Genomic DNA, 23863 nt, shown 5'->3' with positions numbered 1-23863 from the left:
TATACAAGGAGTTAAAGCAATTGTATAAAAAATCAAGCCATTCCCCAATTAATAAATGGGCAAGAGACATGAATAGGCAATTTTCAGATAAAGAAATCAAAAGTATCAATAAGCACATGAGAAAGTGTTCTAAATCTCTAATAATTAGAGAAATGCAAATCTAAACAACTCTGAGGTATCACCTCACACCTAGCAGATTGGCTAAAATGAAAGAAGGGGAGAGTAATGAATGTTGGAGGGGAGGTGGCAAAATTGGGACATTAATGCATTGCTGGTGGAGTTGTGAACTGATCCAACCATTCTGGCTGGCAATTTGGAGCTATGCCCAAAGGGCTATAAAAGAATGCCTGCCCTTTGATCCAGCCATACCATTGCTGGGTTTGTACCCCAAAGAGATCATTAATAAACAGACTTGTATGAAAATATTTATAGCTGCGCTTTTTGTGGTGGCAAAAAACTGGAAAAGAAGGGTATGTCCTTCAATTGGGGAATGGCTGAACAAATTGTGGTATATGCTAGTGAAGGAATACTATTGCACTCAAAGGAATAATAAACTGGAGGAGTTCCAGGTGAACTGGAAAGACCTCCAGGAATTGATGCAGAGTGAAAGGAGCAGAGCCAGAAGAACAATGTACACAGAGACTGATATACCATGGTAAAATCGAATGTAATGGACTTCTGTACCAACAGAAAGCAATGACACAGGATAATTCTGAGGGATTTATGGTAAAGAATGCTACCCACATTTAGAGGAAGGACTGTAGGAGAAGAAACATATAAGAAAAACAACTGCTTGAACGCATGGGTTGGGGTGGACATGATTGGGAATGTAGACTCGAAACTACCACACCGATGCAACTATCAACAATTTGGAAATAGGTCTTGATCAATGACACATGATAAAACCAGTGGAAATGGGCGTCAGCATGGGGGGGGGGGGGGGGTGCAGGGGTTGAAGGGGAAAGTAGGAGCATGAATCATGTAACCATGTTAAAAACGAATATTAATAAATGTTTTAAAAAATACAGAAAAAAAAAGAATATTACAGGAACTAATGAAAAAAAAATGTGAAGGATTGTGGCCTAGAGGTACCAGATTTAAAGTGTACTACAAAGCAGTCATCATGAAAACAATCTGGTACTGGCTAAGGGTTGATCAATGGAACAGAGTAGGGGCAAATGAACTCAGCAATCTAGACTTTGATAAATTCAAAGATTTTTTGTCGGGGGTTGCGAAGGGGATAAGATAAAAACTGGAAAGCAGTATGGCAAAAATTAGGTTTAGATCAATATCTCACACTTATACCAGCGTTGGCAAAGTATTGGCACACATGCTCAGCCAGCACAGGGTGGGGGAACTGCTCCATTTCCCCCCCTTCCCAGCACCTGAGGACCTCTGTCCCATAGCCCAAACTGAGCACTTCCTCCCTCTGATCTCTGGAGTAATGCCAGCTTGAAGTTGCAATTTGGGCTCCAGAACTTGAAAACCTTTACCAACTTTGCCCTATACCAATATAAGGTCAAAATGGTCTATGACTAAATTCCTCTTGATTAGAGAAATGCAAATTAAAACAACTCTGAAGTTGTTTTACCTCACACCTAGCAGATTTGGACAATATGACAGTAAAGGAAAATAATAAATGTTGGAAGGGATGTGGCAAAATTGGGGCACCAATGCACTGCTGGTGGAGTTGTAAATTGATCCAACCATTCTGGAGGGCAATTTGGAATTATGCCCAAAGGGCTATAAAACAATGTATACCCTTTGATTCAGCCATACCACTACTAGGTCTGTATTCCAAAGAGATAAAAAAAATGAGAAAGGACCTATTTGTACGAGAATATTTATTAGCTGCTCTTTTTGTGGTAGCATAAAACTAGAACCTAAAGGGATGTCCCTCAATTGAGGAATGGCTGAAAAAATTGTGGTATATGCTGGTCATGGAATACTATTGTGCTATAAGGAATGATGAACATGATATGTTCAGACCTGGAGATACAAATATGAAAATAAACCAGTTTCTGCCCCTAAAGAGCTGGAAATACCTCCATGAACTGATGCAGAGTGAAATGAGCAGAACCTGAAGAACATTATACACAGTAATTGCAATACTGCAGAATGATCAAATGTTCTATTATCAGCAATAAATATATATTAAATATATCATATATATCAAAGTATACTTTGCTGCTATCAGCAGTACAATGATCCAAAACAATTCTTAGGGACTTATGACAAAGAATGCTATCCAAATGGAGTCAGAATGCAGATGGAAGCATATGATTTTTCAATTGTTTATTTGGTTTTATGCTTTGAGGTTCTGGTTATAAAAAATTATTCACTTACAAAAATCAACAATATGGAAATGTTCTATGTGATAATACGTGTATAATGCAGATTTAATTGCTTGCCAGCTCCAGAAGGAGGAAGGGAAGAAAGAAGGTCAACAATTTAGATCATTTAACTTCAGAAAACTTATGTGGAAATTTGTTAGTACATATAATTTGTAATAAATAAAATTTAAAAATTTAAATAAATTAAAAAACATGTTTAATTAACATAAGGAGTCAGCAAGAACCACAAATTCCAGAAGAAACTACAAAGCAATAGTTACTGCCCATTGAGCAAACTTATCTCCATGAAATGGAAAGTGAAATTTTAATGTGGTTCTAAAGCTGAGAAGAACTAAACAAAAACTAGCAAATTGTCTTGTGGCACAAAATACTGTAATTTTCTTGGGCAATAAAAGTGGGGATTCCTACATAAATTATGAACAAACAAAAGCAATGTGATGTGGTCAAAGTAAAAAGACTTGTTTTCAATTATTAGCTGTGGCACTTATTAATTGTGTGTTTTTATAAATGGAGATTTTGAATCTTGGACTTCATCCCCCATAAGTCCCTTAGTTTTCCCAAAATTCCCTTTAATCTCTCCTGCACCTCCACATTTGCGTGGTCACATTATTGTTTTAAAGTTGGCTGTAACTCCACCTTCTCTCTCTTTAGTTAGTCTCTTTTGTTTATTATTAATAAAATATTTATAAATATAATATTTAGTATCTTGGTATATTTATTTTAATCTCCACATGTGACCTTGTACAGGTCACTTAACCTTTATAACTCTCACTTTCTTTTACCAATAAAAAAGGATAAAATTTATTATTATCTACTTGATAGTTATGATGAAAGCAACTATAAAACTATAACTTACAAACTGTAAAACATTATGTAAATGTGAAGTATTATTACAACTATTATCAACATGAAGGACAATTTACTTACTCAGTATGACCCAAGCAGAAAGATTCTATGTTGTGTGGTGCTGCAAACAAACTAACACGGATTTTCTCATCTCTGTCTGCTGTGAGAATGTAACGGTCATCGGGACTCATGGCCTCCATGAAAAGAAAAAATTCATTTCATATAAATTTATTTCTCAAAAGATATTGACTTCTTACCAAACAACAGAATAACAGTTCAAAATAAGAAGTTTGCTTCTCTTTCTCTCACTCTAAATATAGATGCACTCTAAAACTCTGTCCTTCATTCATCTCCTGTAAAGATCTATACTCTCTCCCTAGATGGTTTCTTCCATTTTTAAGGTTTCCATTATCATTTATATGTAGATAACTCCCAAAACTACATTAATTATTCCAGGATTTCTTTAGATTCTATTCTGTGTTCAGAACTGGAGATACAAATATGAAAATAAACCAGTTTCTTCCCCTAAAGAGCAATCTTCACTCTTTCCCACCTCCACTCCTGAAAAAGGAAAAAAAGACCAACTAAAAAAGGAGGGATAAAAACATATGCCAATCAAGCTGGAAGCTTTTTTTTTTTTTTTTGAGCTGGAAGCTTTGGGTATTTTCTACAATGTTCCTGGGAGTTTTCATTTTGAAGTTTCTTTCAAGCAGGTGACCAGTTTGTCCTATAGGTTTTTTTTGTTTGTTTTTTTTTAAACCCTTACCTTCCGTCTTGGAGTCACTACTGTGTATTGGTTCCAATGCAGACGAGTGGTAAGGGTAGGCAATGGGGGTCAAGTGACTTGCCCAGGGTCACACAACTGGGAAGTGTCTGAGGCCAGATTTGAACCTAGGACCTCCCATCTCTAGGCCTGACTCTCAATCCACTGAGCTACCCAGCTTGCCCCCTGTCCTCTAGTTTTAAGAGATTTGGGCAGTTTTGTTTTAACTTTCTTGATATATGATGTATAGGCTGGTTTTTTTTTGGTCATGGATTCCAAGTATTCAATAGTTTTTAATAGTTCAATTCTTAATTTTTTTTCTCCTTGAACCATTTTTGAGGTCCAATGTTTTAGAAAAAAGATACCATATATTTTCTTTTCTTTCAGTTTTTTTAAGTTTGATATTTTTTCTTGTCTTATAGTCATTAATTTCCATTTGTTTCATACTAATTTCAGAGAGTTTTTTGCTTGGGTATATATAGTGTGTACCCCTTGTGCCAAATTGTTATTTTCCTTTTTTTCAATTATTTATCCTACAGAAGAAAGAAAAAGAATTATTTCTTTTAAATTTCATCTTCTAATACTCATTTTATCTAAAAACAATATCTTAAGTTTTAAAAAATACTCTTGGATCATGTCTTCCAGGAATTCTAATTGAACTTGTGCCCAATCAATGTTTTTCTTTGAGGCTTTGTAGATATTTTGGAGTCATTCTCTCCTGAGAGTTTGTCTTGAGTGTCAAGGTCACCTTATATATTTCTCCTGCGCCTTATATAGTGCTTATATTTTTTGTTTGCTCACTTCTCCAACCTACTTCCTAACTTTGGAGTCTGCATACTTCTGATGAAAGTTCTCTCCAATTAGTAAGTGTTCATTTATTCTGGGATCTAAGGGCTGGCTTAGGTCGGTGACCTTAGGTTAGTGTTCCCAAAGTGGTGTAACCCAGGTCCAATTTTGATCGCTGCCTTCGTGGTCTCAGTTCTGCAAAGATCTGGTATTTGAGTCAGAGCAATACAACTATGGTTTTATCTCAGTTGGGAGTTCCAGAAAAGCACTGCTAGACTCAAACACTATAAGTCAGTTATAAAGTTATAAAGCTCTATCGTTTCAGAGTTAGGGAACTAAAGGTTTCTCTTTGGTCTGAGGCTTCTTACTAGGCAGGAAGTTAGAACTATTCATATTCTAGGGTCAGAACCACACAGCCCTTGCTTGCTTCTCAAAACTATACCTTGCTTAATACACAGCCTAGAGCCTCCAAAACTCCTAATCCTGTAATGCCATTGTTTGCGTAGGTACCCTCAGCTTTCTGCCCTGGATCTTTGACTTGGAAGTGGGTAGTAAGCAACAAAGCTGTCAATTGGTGTTGATTTCATTTCCTGCAAAAAAAAAAAAAAAAAAAAAAAAAAAACTGGGCTCCTCTTTGGTGAGCTTTGAACTGTTTCTTGATCTCAAAATTGAAGTCCCTGAAACATTCTAAACTCAATTCCAGAATTTCCCCAACTCTAATATATCTACTATCCATGAGTTAAGTACAAGTTCAAATCTGACCTCTCTCAATATTTGTAAATCTCGCCATCTCCTGTCTCCCACAAGTCTTTTGTTTCAAAGATCAAAAACTGCCTTTATCAGATCATAAACTCCTCTTTTTATCTTTCCTATGCCTTATTCCTTATAAATTTATGCTTTATTCTCATCAAGACCTCTATTACTATTATTACTCTCCCTTTTAGATCATTCCTGCTCTAATCTCATTTTTTCTATCTTCTCAATCTTATACTTAATACTTAACCAGTTCAATGCTTTAGAGAACTCTATTCTTAAATCTCTTACCCCCTCCTCCATCCTATTGATACTAAAGCTTTGTCAAACCCCAACATTGGATTAATTCCATTATCGGCCAACTCCATAGTCCTAAACTGTTGCCAGAAGAAATCTTGAATCCACCCTAATGGTTCCAATACAATATTATCAATCTCATGTGAGCTCTTACAATACCTTTAGTCCTCCCTAAATGATTCTGGATCTCAGTACTTCCAAAGGCTATGCTAAACCTTCTGACTAAATCTTCTACACTACCCTTGCTCTCTCCATTTTGGCTGAGCAACTTGCTGTCTACTTTAAGAAGAAATCAGAGGCCTTTTCCCTCCTCTTCAACTCTTTTCTACATCTCAATTAATGAACAAGCATTTAAGTCCTTACTCTGTACCAGGCCTTGTGCTAGGTGCTGAGGATACAAAAACAAAAATGCAACCACTTATATTCCATTGGGGAGAGAACGTATGTCAACTGTATATGAGATTAATAATAGTGTTATTAGTCCTTCATTTTTGAAGAGGACCAATGGCATTACAAGATCATGTCTCAACTTGGGCTGACTGTGCAACTGCCTCACTTTCCAATTCACACACAAATTAATATAGTGTGTATTTTTTTGAGAGGAGGGCATTAGGAGCTTTTTCCTTGACCACACTACTAGCAACAAAAATGTACTGACTCAACTCACAAACTTAGGAAAAAACTCAATTCAGCACCCCAGTCTCCTTCCTTCCTTTCAATGCTGTAAAAATAACAGGCTCTAAGCTTTAGAAGGGCCTCAGTGGTCAGCACAGAAGCACTCTGTGCTGTGAAAGATTTCTAAAGGAGAGCAAACAGAAAGAGACAAAATACATGCCTGAGTGTGAAACACAGTACAAACCCTGCCCATACCCCTCTCATTCCCAGGGCCTCTGTGACCCAACTCCAAACCCTTGGCTGCAGTGGCACCAATGTGGCTTTGCTCTGAATTGTCATTTCAAAGAACTGAGGCTATCACTGACAATGGCATTAACATCATCCCAGTTTCCCAGTCTCAAAATCTAAGTGCCATCCTTGATTTCTCATTCTTTCTCACCTTCCACATCCAATCTATTGTTAAGGCCTGTCATTTTACCTTCATGACTTCTTTCATATATGCCCCCTCTTCTCCCACACCTTCACCACCAAGGTGTAAGCCCATTATCTCTCATCTGCACTATAGAACAACTCACTTGATAGTTCCCATCTCAATTCTCTCCCCATTCTAGACAGAAAACCATCTTCCATTCAGCTGCCAAAGTGATCTTCATAAAGCAGAGGACTGACCAAGTCACCTCCCTATTTAATCTCCAGCATCAAATATAAAATCCCGTTTGGCTTTTAAAGTGCTTCTAGCCCCAACCCTCAACTGAAGTAATCTTATGCTTTACTCCTCTCTCCCCTCCTCTAAAATCCAATGGCATCAGTGTGACTGATTACAGAGTGTACAGACTGCCCCAGTATAAGAATTACAGAAGCCAGCCTACACGTTAGTCTTCGCACAAGCCTCCATTTAAAGAGGGTTCACAGCCAATCCTTCATTTCTCACCAGCTGCATTCCTTGGACTTAGACTCCACCATGCCCCTGAGCCGGGAACCTTTCCCTCACTGATATATCCCCCACTTTTCAGCTTTCTTTTTTCTTTCCCCTATTAAACTGTAAACTCCTTAAAGGTAAGGACTGTCTTTTTCTTATTTGCATCCCTAGTGTTTAGCACAGCACCTGGCACAGGGTGCTTAATACACCCATTTATTTATTCATTTTTTTTTGTTTTGTTTTGTTTTGTTTTTTAAACCCTTAACTTCTATGTATTGACTTATAGGTGGAAGAGTGGTAAGGGTAGGCAATGGGGGTCAAGTGACTTGCCCAGGGTCACACAGCTGGGAAGTGTCTGAGGCCGGATTTGAACCTAGGACCTCCTGTCTCTAGGCCTGGCTCTCAATCCACTGAGCTACCCAGCTGCCCCCATATTTATTCATTTTTTGACTTCCATCTCCTAACTGTATTTTCACTATTATCATGCCGGAAAATGATCTTACTTCCCAACTCAACCTCCTATCTTCCTTCAACTATGCATAAACACCATATAAAATTTTAGAATGTGCGCTCCCTCAGAGCAGGGAGTGTTTTTTGCTTTTTTCGAATCAAGTTTAGCAGTGTTTGGCACAAAGAAAGTGCCTGATTGCCAAATGACTAGGAATTAGTGAAGTAATTTCCTTATGGAGTAATGGGATATTAACTAGAAAGTACACATAGTACCGGATAAGGCATCTATTTACCAAACACTTTATTACCCTAGAACCTACTATAAGGTTTAGAAATATCCTGTCTGCCTTGTGTAATTAATCTCTCACAAAAGCATACCTCAGCCTTGCAATATAATCAAATGATACTGACGCAACTGGCCTCTCACCAATTCTTCTCACATCCCAAAAACTCTAGGAATGAGTGCAGAGATGGTCCCAGAAAGTACTGCCATGTACTCTGCCCTGAGAAAAGAAAAAAAATTCCCCACATCCCAATAAGCATTTTAATAGATAGGGGCTATGTGCCTGAAGGTAGGTTGTCATATATCACTGTTTTAGAAGAAAAATAAGAAATTCCAAACCTCATTAACCAGAGTTCCAAAGTCGAGGAACTGGGAGTTGACACTGACACGTAGGCCCTCTCCATGCACTCACTCACACTATAACAGAGTCTTCTTGCCCCAGAGCCTAATGTCAGATGTGCAAGAACTATATACTAGGGGGCAGCTGGGTAGCTCAGTGGATTGAGAGCCAGGCCTAGAGACAGGAGGTCCTAGGTTCAAATCTGACCTCGGACACTTCCCAGCTGTGTGACCCTGGGCAAGTCACTTGACCCCCATTGCCTACCCTTACCACTCTTCCACCTAGGAGCCAATACACAGTATTGACTCCAAGACAGAAGGTAAGAGTCTAAAAAAAAAAAGAACTATATACTAAACTTTAATTCTCTCAGCAGAAAACCAACAATGATCCAGGGTGCCAGAAGTATTAAACCCCAAAAAGGCCTTATCACTTTGCCAGGAGTCAAGGACAAACTATACCTGCAGGATATCTTTTAGGTACAGATTATTGCCCATTTTAAGATGAGGTAAAAAAGAGTCTAACATCTGAATTCAGCAAGGCTCATGAGGACCCAATTGCAGGATATTTACCCAAAATATCTCCCTACTAGAAGCAGGGAATATTATAGAAAGCTAGCTTCCATATCAGGAAGAGCTAGGTTCAAATCTACCTGACATATTGGCTGTGTGATGCTGGATAATAATGAACATGTATACATCACTTACTATGTGCCAGGCACTGTGCTAAGCTCCTTACAATCATCTGATTCCATTCTCACAACAACTGTAGGAGGTACAAACTATTATTACCTCCATTTTAACAGACAAGTCCCTTACGAATTTAATATTCTAGACAACTAAGTCTACAAACCTAGAGAAAATGCTAACCTACTTGGGTAGGTAGAGAGGTTTCTCACTAGGGAGTTTTCTAAACCAAAGAAATAACTAGTCCTTATCCCTGTCTCCCAGAGAGACTAATCTTATCTTCTCTAGATCAGACCTTCCATGATAACATTACAAAGCAAGAGCTTAGGTCAATATGGTAGTACCAGAATGTTTATGATGGCTAACTCTTTGTTCTCTTCTCCTAATCTCCTACATTCAGAGACTGTGCTTTTATCTAGGTAAACCCCTTCCCCTCCAACCATTCCACTCTCATTCCCAGCTAACTCACACTTAATCTCTCAGCCCTTCTCCTCTAACAGTACCCCCTAAAACTGCCATTCTATTGACAATTTCACTTCATGTTCTGATTTCTTCCTTTTATATCTATTCTTTATGCACCAGCAGAAAAACCTGGATCCTCTCTGCAGATGGCTTGGCAGTTGGTTTCTCCTTCTTTCATAGTCCCCAACAGAAAAGGCCAGGATGAAATTACATAGGCCTTCCCCCTCATTTTCTTTTCCAGACCTTAGTTCTGCCACTATCATTCAGCAACCCCCTCCATCATTTCAGGTTCTCCACATCTGTCCATACTACCCTGCAATTCTTGTTGGAGCCATCTACTGGACACCAAGTATCTGTTCAGTTTATTTCTCAAAAAAGTTCTGGAAGTGGCTCACAGACTTCTCTGCCCTAAAACTCTACCCTCATATTCAGACTTGAAAATAAACTTTGAATATAAACTCTGGCCTTACAATTTATCAATCTCTCCAACTCAGACCACTCTAATTTGAGAGTAGAATAAAAATGAGATACTTGTTGTATATTTCAGTTATCAAAAAAGGTGTTTCTTTAGCCTTATCAGGAAAGGATATTCAGCAAGAATACAGCACTGATTCAGTTGGGCATAGCTTTCCTACCTCTTTGTTGTCCATGCTGGTCCACCAGTCAGAAGCCTGTCAGAGGAGCTGATGGCTCCTTGTGCCATGGCTTTAAACCTAAGATATCAGGAAGTAAAAAGCCCAAGTCTTTAGCTCTCTCAGCCAATTAAGTATTTTTTTTTTAATTCTGACCTTGTTTTAGAATTGATACTAAGTATTGGTTCCAAGGCAGAAGAGCAATAAGGGCAAGGCAATGGGAGTTAAGTGACTTGCCCAGGGTCACATGGGTAAGAAGTATCTGAGGCCAGATTTGAATCCAGGACTTCCCATTTCTAGGCCTGATTCTCAATCCACTGAGCCACCTAGCTACCCCCTGAGCATAACAATTAAATATTGAGGATAACTTCAGTACTTTTTAAGGAAAAATCTAGCCTCCTTCAGGTAAGGTCTTGGAATATCTTCATTTGAAAACGGCCACAATCACCCATAATTGGTTATAACTAAATCAAAACTTCCCTCTCCAACTTTCTCAAGATCTTTAACTGCTAAATTCAATGGCATTTTCTTCTATTCTCAGGCAGCTTAAAACTCTCATCTCATCTCAAAACAATTTTTAGCATTGTCAACCACTCCTAGATTCTCTCTCCTCCGTTGGCTTTATTAACACTGCTGTTTTGGTTCTCTTACAGGCCTGACCATTTCTCCTCAATCTCCTTTGCAGGTTCATCATCCTCATCATATCCTACTCCCTAATTGTGAGTTTCCCATAAGGTTTTGTCCTGAATCTGCTTCACTGGCATTCATGGGTCCAATTACCATCACTATCCAATGGATATAGTCAAAATTTAATCGATCAATGAATTAACATTAAACACCTACTATGTGCCAGGTCCTGTGCTAAATGTTGAAGACACAAAAAGAAGCAAAAAATAGTCCCTGACCTCAAAGATTTTACACTCTAATGAGAAAAATGATATGCAAACAAATGTATACTGGAAAAACAAGAAATAGTTAACGGAGGAAAGGCACTATAATTAAGAGAAGCTAAGGAAAGCTTCAGTAAAATATGGGATTTTAGTTGGGACTTAAAGGGAGCCAGAGAAGACAGAAGTAGGAATGGAGGAGGGATGGTATTCCAGGTATGGAGGACAAAGAAAATGCCTACAACCAAGAGACAGTGTCTTTATTTGTGAAAAAGTCATGAGGCCAGTATCACTGGATTAAAGAAGGATCGGGGACAAACAAAACTGGAAAAGTAGAAAGAAGCCAAGTTATAATGGGCTTCAAATGCCAAAAAAAAAAAAAAAAAAGCATTTTGTATTTGATCCTGGAGGCAATTAGGAGTCCCAACCCCTACCCCAAAGCTGAGTCTTCGCTTTTCCCAGATATCTTGTTCTTTTTTCAAGTTTTCCTATGTCTGCTGAGGGAAAACCCGATACTTCCAGATTTTTAGCCTCAGAGCTAACCCTACCTCTCCTCACATCCTACAACCAAAGCTCTAAGAGGGCAATAACTATTTAGTTTTTGTCTTTGTATGAACTATGAACAGCACCTAACAAAGTAGTAGGTGCTTAACAAATACTTTATCTGAATTGTTCAAACCATGCTATCTCCACAACATATTTCCTTCCTATCCATCTCCTTCTCTCCATTTAAATCTAGTTTGAGACCACGAACTTCTAGTATGGATTATGGCAACAATCTCCTAATTGGTCTCCTTGTGTCTACTGTCTCTCTTTTCTAACTTATGCTTCCTTATAGCTGCCAAATCTGATTAAATAAAGGCTGGCTTTCCTCCCTACAAAAAAAAAAAAAAACAAACAAACAAAAAACACAGAGGTCAAACCATGTCACTCTCTTACTCAGAAATCTCCAAAATCTGGCTCTGCACACTCTTTGTAGAGGCAAAAAAACTGGAAATTTGGGAGTTTCCATCGATTAGGGAATGGTTAAACAAACTGTTATATCTGATGGTGATGGAATATTATTGTGCTGAAAGGAATAATGGCCTGGAGGAATTCCATGTGAACTAGAAAGACCTCCATGAATTGATGCAGAGTGAAAGGAGCAGAACCAGGAGAACATTGTACACAGAGACTGATACATTGTGGCACAATCGAATGTAAGAGACTTTTCTATTAGCAGTAATGCAATGATCCAGGACAATCCTGAGGGACTTATGAGAACAAATGCTATCCACATCCAGAGAAAGAACTGTAGGAGTAGAAACAAAGAAAAAAAATATGATTGATCACATGGTTCGATGGGTATATGATATGATTGGGGATGTTGACTTTGAATGGTCACTCATATTACAAATATTAATGACATGGAAATAGGTTTTAAACAATGATACATGTAAAACCCAGTGGGGAATTGCTCATTGGTTCCAGTAGGGGGGAGGGAAGAGGGGAAGGAAAGAACATGAATCATGTAACCATGGAAAAAAATTCTAAATTAATTAATCAATAAAAATTTTAAAAATTTAAAACAAAAAATAAAAATTTGACTCTGCACTACCTTTCCAGATCTATTTCATATTGCTATCTTTCATATGCACTAGATTCTAGCCAACCTGGCCTGCTATCTGTAACCTAAACTCAGCATTACATCTTTCAGAGGGCAGAGATCCTTTAATTTCTATATCCCCAAATGGTAAATCACTGACAGAACTAAGTTCTAACTCTGAGTCCAGTACTTTATTTTGTTAATCCTCAATATTTCCCAGGTCTTGAAATGTATAGCTAAAAAAAAAAAAGTGAACTTTATTTCTGTTTAAGTATTTGTCTTCAATTTTTTCTAACCCTTCCAATTTAATGGGAAAATATGAATTATTCCACTTTACCAGAGAGGCTGAGGCTGATAAGCTCAGTAGTTTTAAGTTATACTGGGCTATGCCAATCAGGTACCCCCATTAAGTTGAGCATTAATATGAAGTAGGAGACCACCAGGTTGCTTAAGGAGTGATAAAATGTCCCATGTTAGAAACAAAGCAAGTCAAAATTCCTATACTAATCAGTAGTGGGATTAGGCCCATTTCATTTCCTGGTCAACTGAGATAGAGAGGTCTAAACTATAAAGAAAAAGAAAAAAAAAAGACAAAAGTTAATGAGCAAGTCGACTACACACCACATCCAACAACATAGAAAGGTGTCCAAGTTCAAGTTTTCCATCCTGATATGGTGCCAGTACAGAAAATGAATATACATCTCCAGATTTGTCCGCCACCAAAATCTTCTCATCTGTAGATGTAAATGTCAGAGATGTACATCTTCTCACCACTGTCCTGGAAGTCAGAGAGCATTAAGGATGATTAATAAATGTAATAATGAATAATGTACCAGATCCTTAGAACATTATCACAGAATATCAGAAATGCAAGAGATCTTAGACACCAACTAATCTAACCCCTTCATTTTACAAATAAGGAAATATTGATACTATTTAATTCAATTCACTAAGCATGCAGGATGGATTATAATAAAGACTAAGGAACCAAAGGCAAAAATAAAACTTTTATTGGAAAAATATACTTACACACATATAAGTGAAGTTAATGAGGAAAGGGAGCAGCAAAGAAAGCTTCATAGAGGTGGCACCTAAACTGAATCTTGAAAATAAGGACCCCGAGAGACAAGAGTAAAGAAAGAATACATTCTTGACACAGAAGACAAAATAAAGATGAAATACTGAATTTAAAGAACACTCAGTAAGTCAGTTTGGCAGAATGTACTGTGTGTGAATAGAAATAATACAAACCAAGTCTGAAAAGGCTGATATAAGCCAGACTATGGAAAGTTTTGTACTTTATTCTAGAAGCATCAAGAAGCCACTCACAATCGATGAGCAGAATAGTGACATAATGAAGCATGAGTATTAGAAAGGTTATTTTTGTAATTGTATGGAAAGTAGATTATACAGGGAAGACTGGAAGCAGGGATACTAATTAGTAATTACACTTGACATATAGGTCAGTTTACTAAATTGTTTTTTCTCCTTTCTTTATTTTTTTTACATGGGATGGCCCACTGGATAGAGGGCAGTGAAAATTAAATTAAAATGAGGTAAAAACAAATATCTAGAGAAAGAAATCGCAAACTACTCTAGTATATTTGCCACAAAAATCCCAAGGACACTATTAGTGCACTATTGTCCACAAGATCACAAAGAATTGGACATGACTGAACAACAACAAAAAAAGGATGGATTTTTTTTTAATAGAGAAAACTAGAAGAGGGAAAAATCTAGTAGAAGATGTTGCTCTCAACAGAAATATGAAAAAAAGAAGAAAGGCAAAGTTATGATGAGAGGATAAAGACTGAATTTCCATTTTGAATGTGGTGGGGCATTTAGGTGGATAAGTTTAGCAGGTGGTGATGGCAGGAAAGAACTCAAGAGAGATTAGGGAGGTATTTAGAGATGCATAAGTCACGTGTGCAGAGATAACTGAATCCACAACAGTTTAGGATATCACCAAGAAAAAGGATACAAGAACACTTTCACTTTTAGGGGATAGGAGATGCATGCTAATCCAGCTGAAGAGACTAAAAGTGCATTCAGACAGGTACAAATTAGAAGAGAACATTAAGGACATTAAGGAAAATAAAAACTAGCGAAAAATCATTTTGAGAAGTTAAGATATTGTGGTTACCTCAGAATTCTTAACTACTAAAAGCCAAAGGTTATGGGATTGAAAAGTAAATGGAATGTGAGGAAACAGAATACAATAAAGATGGCTTTCTTAGAAATGAGAATGAAATGCAAGACTTTCAGGCAACAAAGAAGGAAACTCTTTCTTTGACTCAGCAACCTTTTCTTTGAAGTTAACTCCATCTATTTGTATCAAGCAGCTCCCATAGTTGTTGCTCTAATACATTGAATTTCAGGTCATTCTATCCCCTCAAGTAAGTGTTTAGTAAAGGAAAAGAAACAAGCATTTTTTAAGCTGTGTGCCAGGCATTATATTTAGCAAAGAGAACACTCACAGTCTTTCTCCAACCCCAAAACTCTATAATCCTGACTCCTTGAAAAACTGATGGAAACACTCTGAATCCCACCTCTTTGTACACTTTTGTGACATTGAACAAAGCACCTCTCCTGACTCAGTTTAGGTGCCCTCTCCATCATTCTTCAGAATCTGCTTTCTCCAAAGTTACAAATGATCTATAGTTGCCAATTCCAATGGCCTTTTCTCAATCCTCAGTCTCCTTTCCCTTTCTGCAGCCTGTGACACTATTAATCACCCTCTCTCCTCCTTGAAAATTACTTCTCAGGGGCAATTAGATGGTTCAGTGAATTAAGAAGTCTGAACCATAGAGGTCCTGGGTTCAAATATGGCCTCAGACACTTCCTAGCTGGGTGGCCCTGGGCAAGTCACTTAACTCCCATTGCCTAGCCCTTACTGCTCTTCTGCCTTAGAACTAAGATTGAAGGTAAGGGTTTAAAAAAAAAGAAAAGAAAATCACTTCTTCCTAGGTTTTCAGAATATCACTCACTCCTAGTTCTTTTCTTACCTATCTAACAGCTCTTTCTGTCTCTGCTAGATTCTCATCTAGACCACTTCTGCCCTTATACTACTTCACTTGATTTCATCCATTCCCACGGATTTAATTATCATCTCTATGCTGATGATTGTCAAATGTACCTATTGCCAACTGGTCTGCTCACCCCAAATCCCACATCTCCAACTATCTTTCAGATATCTCAACCTAGATGTCCAGGAGACATCTTACACTCAGCACATCTAAAACAGAACTCATTATCTTTTCCCTGTAAAGGGCAACACTGTCCTCCTAGTCCCTCAGATTCACAATCTAGAATCATTCTGGACTCCTCACTATTTTTCACCCTCCACATCCAAGCTGTTGCCAAGGCCTGCTGATTTTACTTTTGCAACCTCTCTTGAATATGCCTCCTTCTCTCCTCTAACATTGTCAGCACTCTAGTGGCATCACTAGATGCCTATTGGTGGGTCTGCCAACCTCAGGTCTTTCCCTATCCCAATTAATTTTTCATTCAGCAACCAGAATGATTATCCTAAAGCATAAGTTCAACCATGTCACCCTTTGCCATCTTCCACCATTTGACATAAACTCCAAATGCTTCCTATTTTCTTTAAGACTCTAAATGATCACCCTAGTGCAAATACTAATAGTATGGAAACAGGTCTTGATCTATGACACATGTAAAACCTATTTTCTTCAAAAGCAAATACAAAATGCTCTATTTGGTGTTCAAAGCTTTTTCTAACTAATCCCTTCCTACCTCTGCAGTCTTCTCACACTTTACTCCCAGAGTACTCTGATTAAGTGACACTGGGCTTTGGGTTATTTCACAAAGAAGACACTCCATCTACTGGTTCCAGGTATTTTCTCTGGCTGTCCTCCATACCTGGAACACTGTCCCTTCCCCACTCTGACCACTGAACTCCCTGACTTTTAAGTCTCAACTAAAATACCACCTTCTACAGGAAGCCATTCCCAATTCTCTTAATTCTAGGGCTTTCCCTTTTCAATTATTTCCTTTTTATCTTGTAGTTAGCTTGTTTGTACATTATCTATTTGCTCATTATCTCCCAAATTTGTGAGTTCCTTGAGAGCAAGAAGACTTCTTTTGTACCCCCAGAGCTTCATACAGTACATAGGTCCTTAATAAATGTTCACTGACTGAAAATGAGAACAATCCTACAATACCTACTTAGCAGTTTTGCTAGGAAACCACTTTGCAAATCCTTAAAATACTAAAGTATTAAGGTGCTATTCCTTGCATAAATCTAAACCATTATAAACATCAACAAGAGAATAAGGGGGGAAAAGCACAGTGTTCCCAAACAAACTCTTTTGACAATATGTTTTATTTTATGTATATATCTGAACAATTTAAAAATCAGAATTTCATACCTGATACTCAGACATTTCCAAGGTTTTGTAGAGAAAAGAATCAGACGTTTATTGTCATCAGTCAAAGCAAAATAATTGCCAGATCTTGAGAAGGTGGAAGCTAAGATGTTATCACTTCCTCTGTACATGGTCTTTCCTTCCTCTCTAAGTAGCAGAAGACAGGATGAACATCAAATAAATATCACTCTCTGAATTTCATGATCAATATGCTATTGAGGAAGTCAGCTAAAACATTACAAATTAACTCATCAAGTAAAAGATTTCATGATGTTTGAAAATGTGTTTTTATTAAAAATAATATTAGTTGTAGCAAAGAAATCCATACCTTAACACTATTACAAGCAATTTCTCCAATATGGTAAACACCTAAAATGATATTCTGCTTTTCTTCTCTGAACTACCTCAAAACCTTAGAGGTTATAAATCAATTATATAAAAAAATCAAGCCATTCCCCAATTGATAAATGGGCAAGAGACATGAATAGGCAATTTTCAGATAAAGAAATCAAAACTATCATGAGAAAGTGTTCTAAATCTCTAATAATTAGAGAAATGCAAATCAAAACAACTCTGAGGTATCACCTCACACCTAGCAGATTGGCTAACATGATAGAAGGGGAGAGTAATGAATGCTGGAGGGGATGTGGCAAAATTGGGACATTAATGCACTGCTGGTGGAGTTGTGAACTGATCCAACCATTCTGGCTGGCAATTTGGAACTATACTCAAAGTGCTATAAAAGAATGCCTGCCCTTTGATCCAGCCATACCATTGTTGGGTTTGTAGCCCAAAGAGATCATAGATAAACAGACTTGTACGAAAATATTTATAGCTGCGCTTTTTGTGGTGGCAAAAAAACTGGAAATCAAGGATATGCCCTTCAATTGGGGAATGGCTGAACAATTGTGGTATATGCTGGTGATGGAATACTATTTGTGCTCAAAGGAATAATAAACTGGAGGAATTCCATGTGAACTGGAAAGACCTCCAGGAATTGATGCAGAGCAAAAGGAGCAGAGCCAGAAGAACATTGTACACAGAGACCAATACACTGTGGTAAAATAGAATGTAATGGACTTCTGTACTAGCAGCAATGCACCTAGGACAATTCTGAGGGATTTATGGAAAAGAAGGCCACCCACATTCAGAGGAAGAACTACAGGAGTGGAAACAGAAAAAAAACAACTGCTTGAACACATGGGTTAAGGTGGATATGATTGGGGATGTAGACTTGAAATTACCACACCAATGCAACTATCAACAATTTGGAAATAGGTCTTGATCAACGACACATGTTAAAACCAGTGGAAATACACATCAGCCATGGGGGGTGGGGGGGGAAGGGGGGGAGAGTGAAGGGGAAAGTAAGAGCATGAATTATGTAACCATGTTAACTTTTCTAAAAAATAAATACTAAAATTGTGTTTTAAAAAAAAAAACCTTAGAGGTTAGCTAAGGGGCAGAAGAGGGGTTTGGTTAAGGAGAAGAGAAGAAGGAAAATGGAATATATTTAATGATAAGACTACCCAGTGGAAAGGAATAGAAGGGAAAAAAGTTTTCTACTCAGATAAGAGAACAAGAGAGAGGGAAATCTTTCAAGAATAAAGCTTTTAAAATTCATTTAACTTAAAAGATTGCTTTGTTTTTGGTTTTGTTTGGGGTTTTTTTGATTAATGCTCAATAACATGTCTTTTAATATTCTTGAACTTGATTTACCAAATATCTACAGAAATTTCAAAAAATTCCCTAATTCATAATTGGGCATTTCAATACCCTTTTTTGAAGTTAGTATCCATTGTATGAAAACTCACAGGAATATTAAAGATTCAATTTCCTAAATAACTTTCGCTGGCATGGTTCCAATATCTTAAAACTGAAAAGTTCCCCACAATCATCTCACCCTTTATCCTCTTGGAGCTTCTTTTCTGCCTTGCTGCAGTCATATATAAAGAAGCTGTCATCATCACTGAAAGTAAATGAAAAAAGAATGTATTACTAAAGAGATGTCAATTTGTCAGAAGTTGTCATCATTGTGCTTGAACAGGTCAAGAAAAAAGAATGAGAATCTAAATTTCTTTTTTCAAATTATACATTTAAAAAATATTTCAATCCCTTCTCATAAAATAACAATAATAATTTTAAAGTTTGTGAAATGTTATATATATATGCATATGTGTGTGTGTGTATTTAAATATATATATATTAGTTGGCACATTGGACAGAGCACTGGGCCTAGAATCAGAAAGACCTGAGTTCAAATACAGCCTCAAACTAGCTGCAAGACTCTGGAAAGGTTGTTTAACCTCTGTTTGCCTCAATTTCCTTATCTGTATAATAATATCTATCTTACAGGATTATAGTAAGGATCAAAAAAAATTATAAAGTGCTTGACACATTGCTGTGATCATTATTATTATCTTATTTGATCCTCACAACAATCCTGTTATATTCCTACTTTACAGATGGGAAAACCTTCCCCAGATTCAGAAAATTAGTGTCTAGAGTGGGATTCTAACTAGAATATCTCCCAAATTAAATGTCTTACACATGACAAGAAAGAAAATGTTCTAAGAAAAATTCATAAGGGAAAACTTCTGAGTTTGAATCTGTGCAATGACTCAAGGACTTGCCAAAGGTCACAAATCAAGAAGCCACAGTAAGTGCTGGAACCCAAGTCTTCTGATTCCTACTCCAGAACTCATTTTGCAACTTTAGAAAAATATATGCAGAGTTTGGCTTAACCTTAGAAAGTCAAGTTTTACTTTTCACTTTTATTGAATTCATCTACTTTTCTACTATGAAATTAACAGTCTTGTCATTAAACATCTGTACCACTAAGATTTGCCCAAATGACTTAAAACCTGATGAGAATGGAATGAATTAGTTAGCTCATTGTTCATCATTTCAAAAATTGTCTAAATAAAACTAAAATATATTTGCCAGAAAATAGATGTTAAAATGTTTGGAAGGCTCTAAACATAATTTTAAGCAACCACATGTGACCATGCATAACTACACAATGAATTTGATCAAACTGAATTTTTTATTTGGAGTCTAGATAAGCAACTACTTACTGCAATCATTCTTTGCACAAATCTCATCTGCTTCTCCAGGAAGTTATACATGCTTACTTATGCCTGCTTGGGAATTAAACAGTAAAGTCTGAGACCATTGATGACATATACTTCTTAAACTCCAGAGGCTTTTATAAAGAACCTCAGTTTAAATAAGCATCAACACTCAATAAATATTTGCAAACTGAGTTACCAAAACGCATTTTCCTTGGGTAAAAATCAGCAGCAATACTTCTTCTAGTACATAAAATCAGGAGTCCAATAAATACTCCCAAGTTACTATGCAAAAATATATCACTTCAGGGGGCAGCTGGGTGGCTCAGTGGCTTGAGAGCCAGGCCTAGAGATGGGAGGTCCTGGGTTCAAATCTGACCTCAGACACTTCCCAGCTGTGTGACCCTGGGCAAGTCACTTGACCCCCATTGCCTAGACCTTATCACTTTTCTGCCTAGAAACCAATATACAGTATTGACTCCAATACTGAAGGTAAAGGTTCTTTAAAAAATTTAAATGAAAAAAAAATACATATATATATATCACTTCAATATTGTTACCACAAAAAAAAATCAATCACACCAAAGAACCTTTTATTTGATTCCTCACTTTAAGAAAAACAATTTGGCAACTTAAAGGAGACAAGGCAGGGAGACCAATTAGAAATCTACAGCAACAGTCAAAGAGAAGTGTAATAAAGGCCTATTTTGAAAAGAGGATTTGTTAGACATGGAAGAAGGAAAAGTGGAAGAACCAATAGAAAAGAGACATAAATACCCAAAGGAAACAGTGTCCAGAAAAAGGTGGCCAATAAGGATACCGATAATGAAAAGATCATTAGATTTAACAATTAAGAAATCACTTGCAGAGAGGCCATCAATTAGAGAATGACTAAATGAATGTAATACTATTGTGCTGTAAAAAAAATGGACTGTTTCAGAGAAACCTGGGAACTCATCATGCTAATAGAGTAAGTAGAACCCAATTTATAGAATGTATTGATACTATTCCAAAAAAATTTCTGAAAGACCAAGAACTCTGAATATAATAATCAACCATAATTCCAGAGGACAAATGAAGAATGCTATCCACATCATGAAAGAATGGAAATGGGCCAATATGCAGAATGTGACATTTCCAGGCATGGACAAGATGGGAATTTGTTTTTGTTATGAGGATTTTATTTTCTTTCTTTTTTTCCACATGTGGGATGGAGGAAAAGAGATTTTTTTTTTAATGTTTCATAATTGGAGAAAAAGAGATCATTACTAACTTTGGAGAGAGCAGTTTCAGTTGATGCTGATGACAGAGAAAACCAGGCTACAAAAGAGAGAGGTCAGGAAATGGAAAAACACAAAGAGTATAGACCCTTTAGTCAGGAAAAATAGGAAAGAGATACACAAAGATGACTGGGGTGCATGATAGGATCTAATGAATTTTTTTAAGGATGAAAAAGACTTGGGTTTTATTTGTGGACATCAATGAAGACCATAAATAGGGAGATTAAAGATTAGAAGACAATGATGGGGACAACATATTGACTAAAGGTGATAGGATCAGAAGAACTGGTACACAGGTTGGCCTTGGCAATAGGAAGAAAGCAGGAGACAGACATCGGAAGGATGTAAGAAAAGACGAATGGCCCGGTATTTTTTTTTAAGTCAGTTATGAGATAAAGTCCTCAGCATGAGGTTGGTAGGAAGTCCTGTTAGATGAAAAGTTTTAGAACATCTGCTGTGTCAAGCTTAATAGGGAAGAACACTAAGTCCAAGACCCACAATATCACTAAGTGTAGAAGTCAGAACTTAAACCTAGGTCTTTTGATTTTGCTTTTTTCCTTGCCCCTGCCCCGCAGACAGAAAACATCTGAAAATGCTTGTTGATTGACTAATTTTCCTGATCATCTGGCCAGTTCTCTAATGACTAAGACATGACTTGGTTAAAAACGTCAGGGCATCCGTGCAACAAATGACCTAGCAAGAATATGTTAACAGTTGTAAACGATGACCACCTGTGAAAGAGTATCTACCTGGTAAAGCATTGCCATTAAGAAGTTAAGGAATCAAAGTCGGCGGGACTGAATGAGAAACTGAGTGCATGTGGGATTTGTTTCATGACGCTGTGACAAACTTGTAGTGTGATACGCAGCAAATGTTATTTTGCGAATTTATTGTTCAGAACACCAACTTTCTCAATAGGCAGGAATCCAAGAGGAGTGACAGTAGGAAAAACTCCACCAGGCGCCTGCGACAACCTCATAGGTCCCGAAGCAAGAATCCGTGGGGAGCTCGGGGACTAGTTAACATCTCAGCGATCTCCGAGTCCGCTGCTCCTCGGCCCCGAACCCGACTAACCTGCAGTCTGTACCTGTTGCCAGAAATCGGCTGCCACCTCTCACCACCAGCCCATTTCGGGACACATCCAGAGCAGCAGAACCCGCCATGAGTCCACGCCGAGAACCAGCGCGCGCGCGCCCTAGCGCCACTTCCTCACGCGCCGCATGATGACATCACGAACTCGCTGGACTTGGAGAGGGGCCTATCAGGAAGGCAGACGCCAAAGGAGAAAAGGGGCATGCGCAGAAGCTCCCCTCTCCCAGTTTTTTGATTACCTCAGTGCCTCACAGTAATCTTATGAGTGTAGATCTGCAAGCAATATCAACATTTTCCGAAGGAAGAAAGGTTAATTGATTTTTATTTGATTTTTTTATTTTTAGAAAAAATTTCCATGGTTACATGATTCATGTTTTAACTTTCCCCTTCACCCCCTCAAACCCCGCCTCCCTAGCTAAGCATTTCCATTGGTTTTAACATGTGTCATCAATCAAGACTTATTTACATATTATTGAGAGTTGCATCTGTGTGGCCCTTTCGGGTCTACATCCCCAATCATGTCTGCATCAACCTATGTGTTCAAGCAGTTGGTTTTCTTCTGTGTTTCCACTCTTGTAGTTCTTCCTCTGAATGCGTTCTTTTCCATAAATCCCTCAGAATTGTCCTGGACCATTGCATTGCTGCTGGTACAGAAGTCCATTACATTCGATTTTACCACAGTGTATTGGTCTCTGTGTACAATGTTCTTCTGGCTCTGCTCCTTTCACTCTGCATCAATTCCTGGAGGTCTTTCCAGTTTACATGGAATTCCTCCAGTTTATTATTCCTTTGAGCACAATAGTATTCCATCACCAGCATATACCACAATTTGTTCAGCCATTCCCCAATTGAAGGGCATATCCTTGATTTCCAGTTTTTTTGCCACCACAAAAAGCACAGCTATAAATATTTTGTTACAGGGGGCAGCTGGGTAGCTTAGTGGATTGAGAGTCAGGCCTAGAGATGGGAGGTCCTAGGTTCAAATCTGACCTCAGACACTTCCCAGCTGTGTGACCCTGGGCAAGTCACTTGACCTCCATTGCCCACCCTTACCACTCTTCCACCTAGGAGCCAATACACAGAAGTTAAGGGTTTAAAAAAAAAAAGAGTAATTTTTTTTTTTAAATAAATAAATAAATATTTTCGTGCAAGTCTTTATCTATGATCTCTTTGGGGTACAAACCCAGACATGCTGTGTCCTTTGGGGCAGGCATTCATTTAGAGCTCTTTGGGCATAGTTCCAAATTGCCAGCCAGAATGGTTGGATCAGTTCACAACTCCACCAGCAGTGCATTAATGTCCCAATTTTGCCACATCTCCTCCAACATTCATTAGTCTCCCCTGCTATCATTTTAGCCAATCTGCTAGGTGTGAGGT

At 37.8% G+C, this 23863-nt stretch overlaps 1 protein-coding gene across 3 annotated transcripts in view; it reads right to left on the bottom strand.

Moving 5' to 3' along the window:
* Positions 1 to 22557, bottom strand: part of WDR4 (WD repeat domain 4) — a 51597-nt gene extending 29040 nt beyond the window's left edge. For all 3 annotated transcript variants that reach the window (XM_044670258.1, XM_044670256.1, XM_044670257.1), the window contains exons 1-5: positions 22469 to 22557; positions 18947 to 19012; positions 17047 to 17190; positions 13277 to 13433; positions 3282 to 3394 (exon numbers count right to left, since the gene is read on the bottom strand). In XM_044670258.1, coding sequence (XP_044526193.1) covers positions 3282 to 3394; positions 13277 to 13433; positions 17047 to 17190; positions 18947 to 19012; positions 22469 to 22557 — 569 coding nt within the window. The remainder of the gene's footprint in view (positions 1 to 3281; positions 3395 to 13276; positions 13434 to 17046; positions 17191 to 18946; positions 19013 to 22468) is intronic.
* Positions 22558 to 23863: the final 1306 nt, after the last annotated feature.

This window comes from Gracilinanus agilis, chromosome 3 (genome assembly GCF_016433145.1).
Source record: "Gracilinanus agilis isolate LMUSP501 chromosome 3, AgileGrace, whole genome shotgun sequence".
NCBI classification, from domain to species: Eukaryota; Metazoa; Chordata; class Mammalia; order Didelphimorphia; family Didelphidae; genus Gracilinanus; species Gracilinanus agilis.
This window is presented reverse-complemented; position numbering and strand designations above follow the sequence as displayed.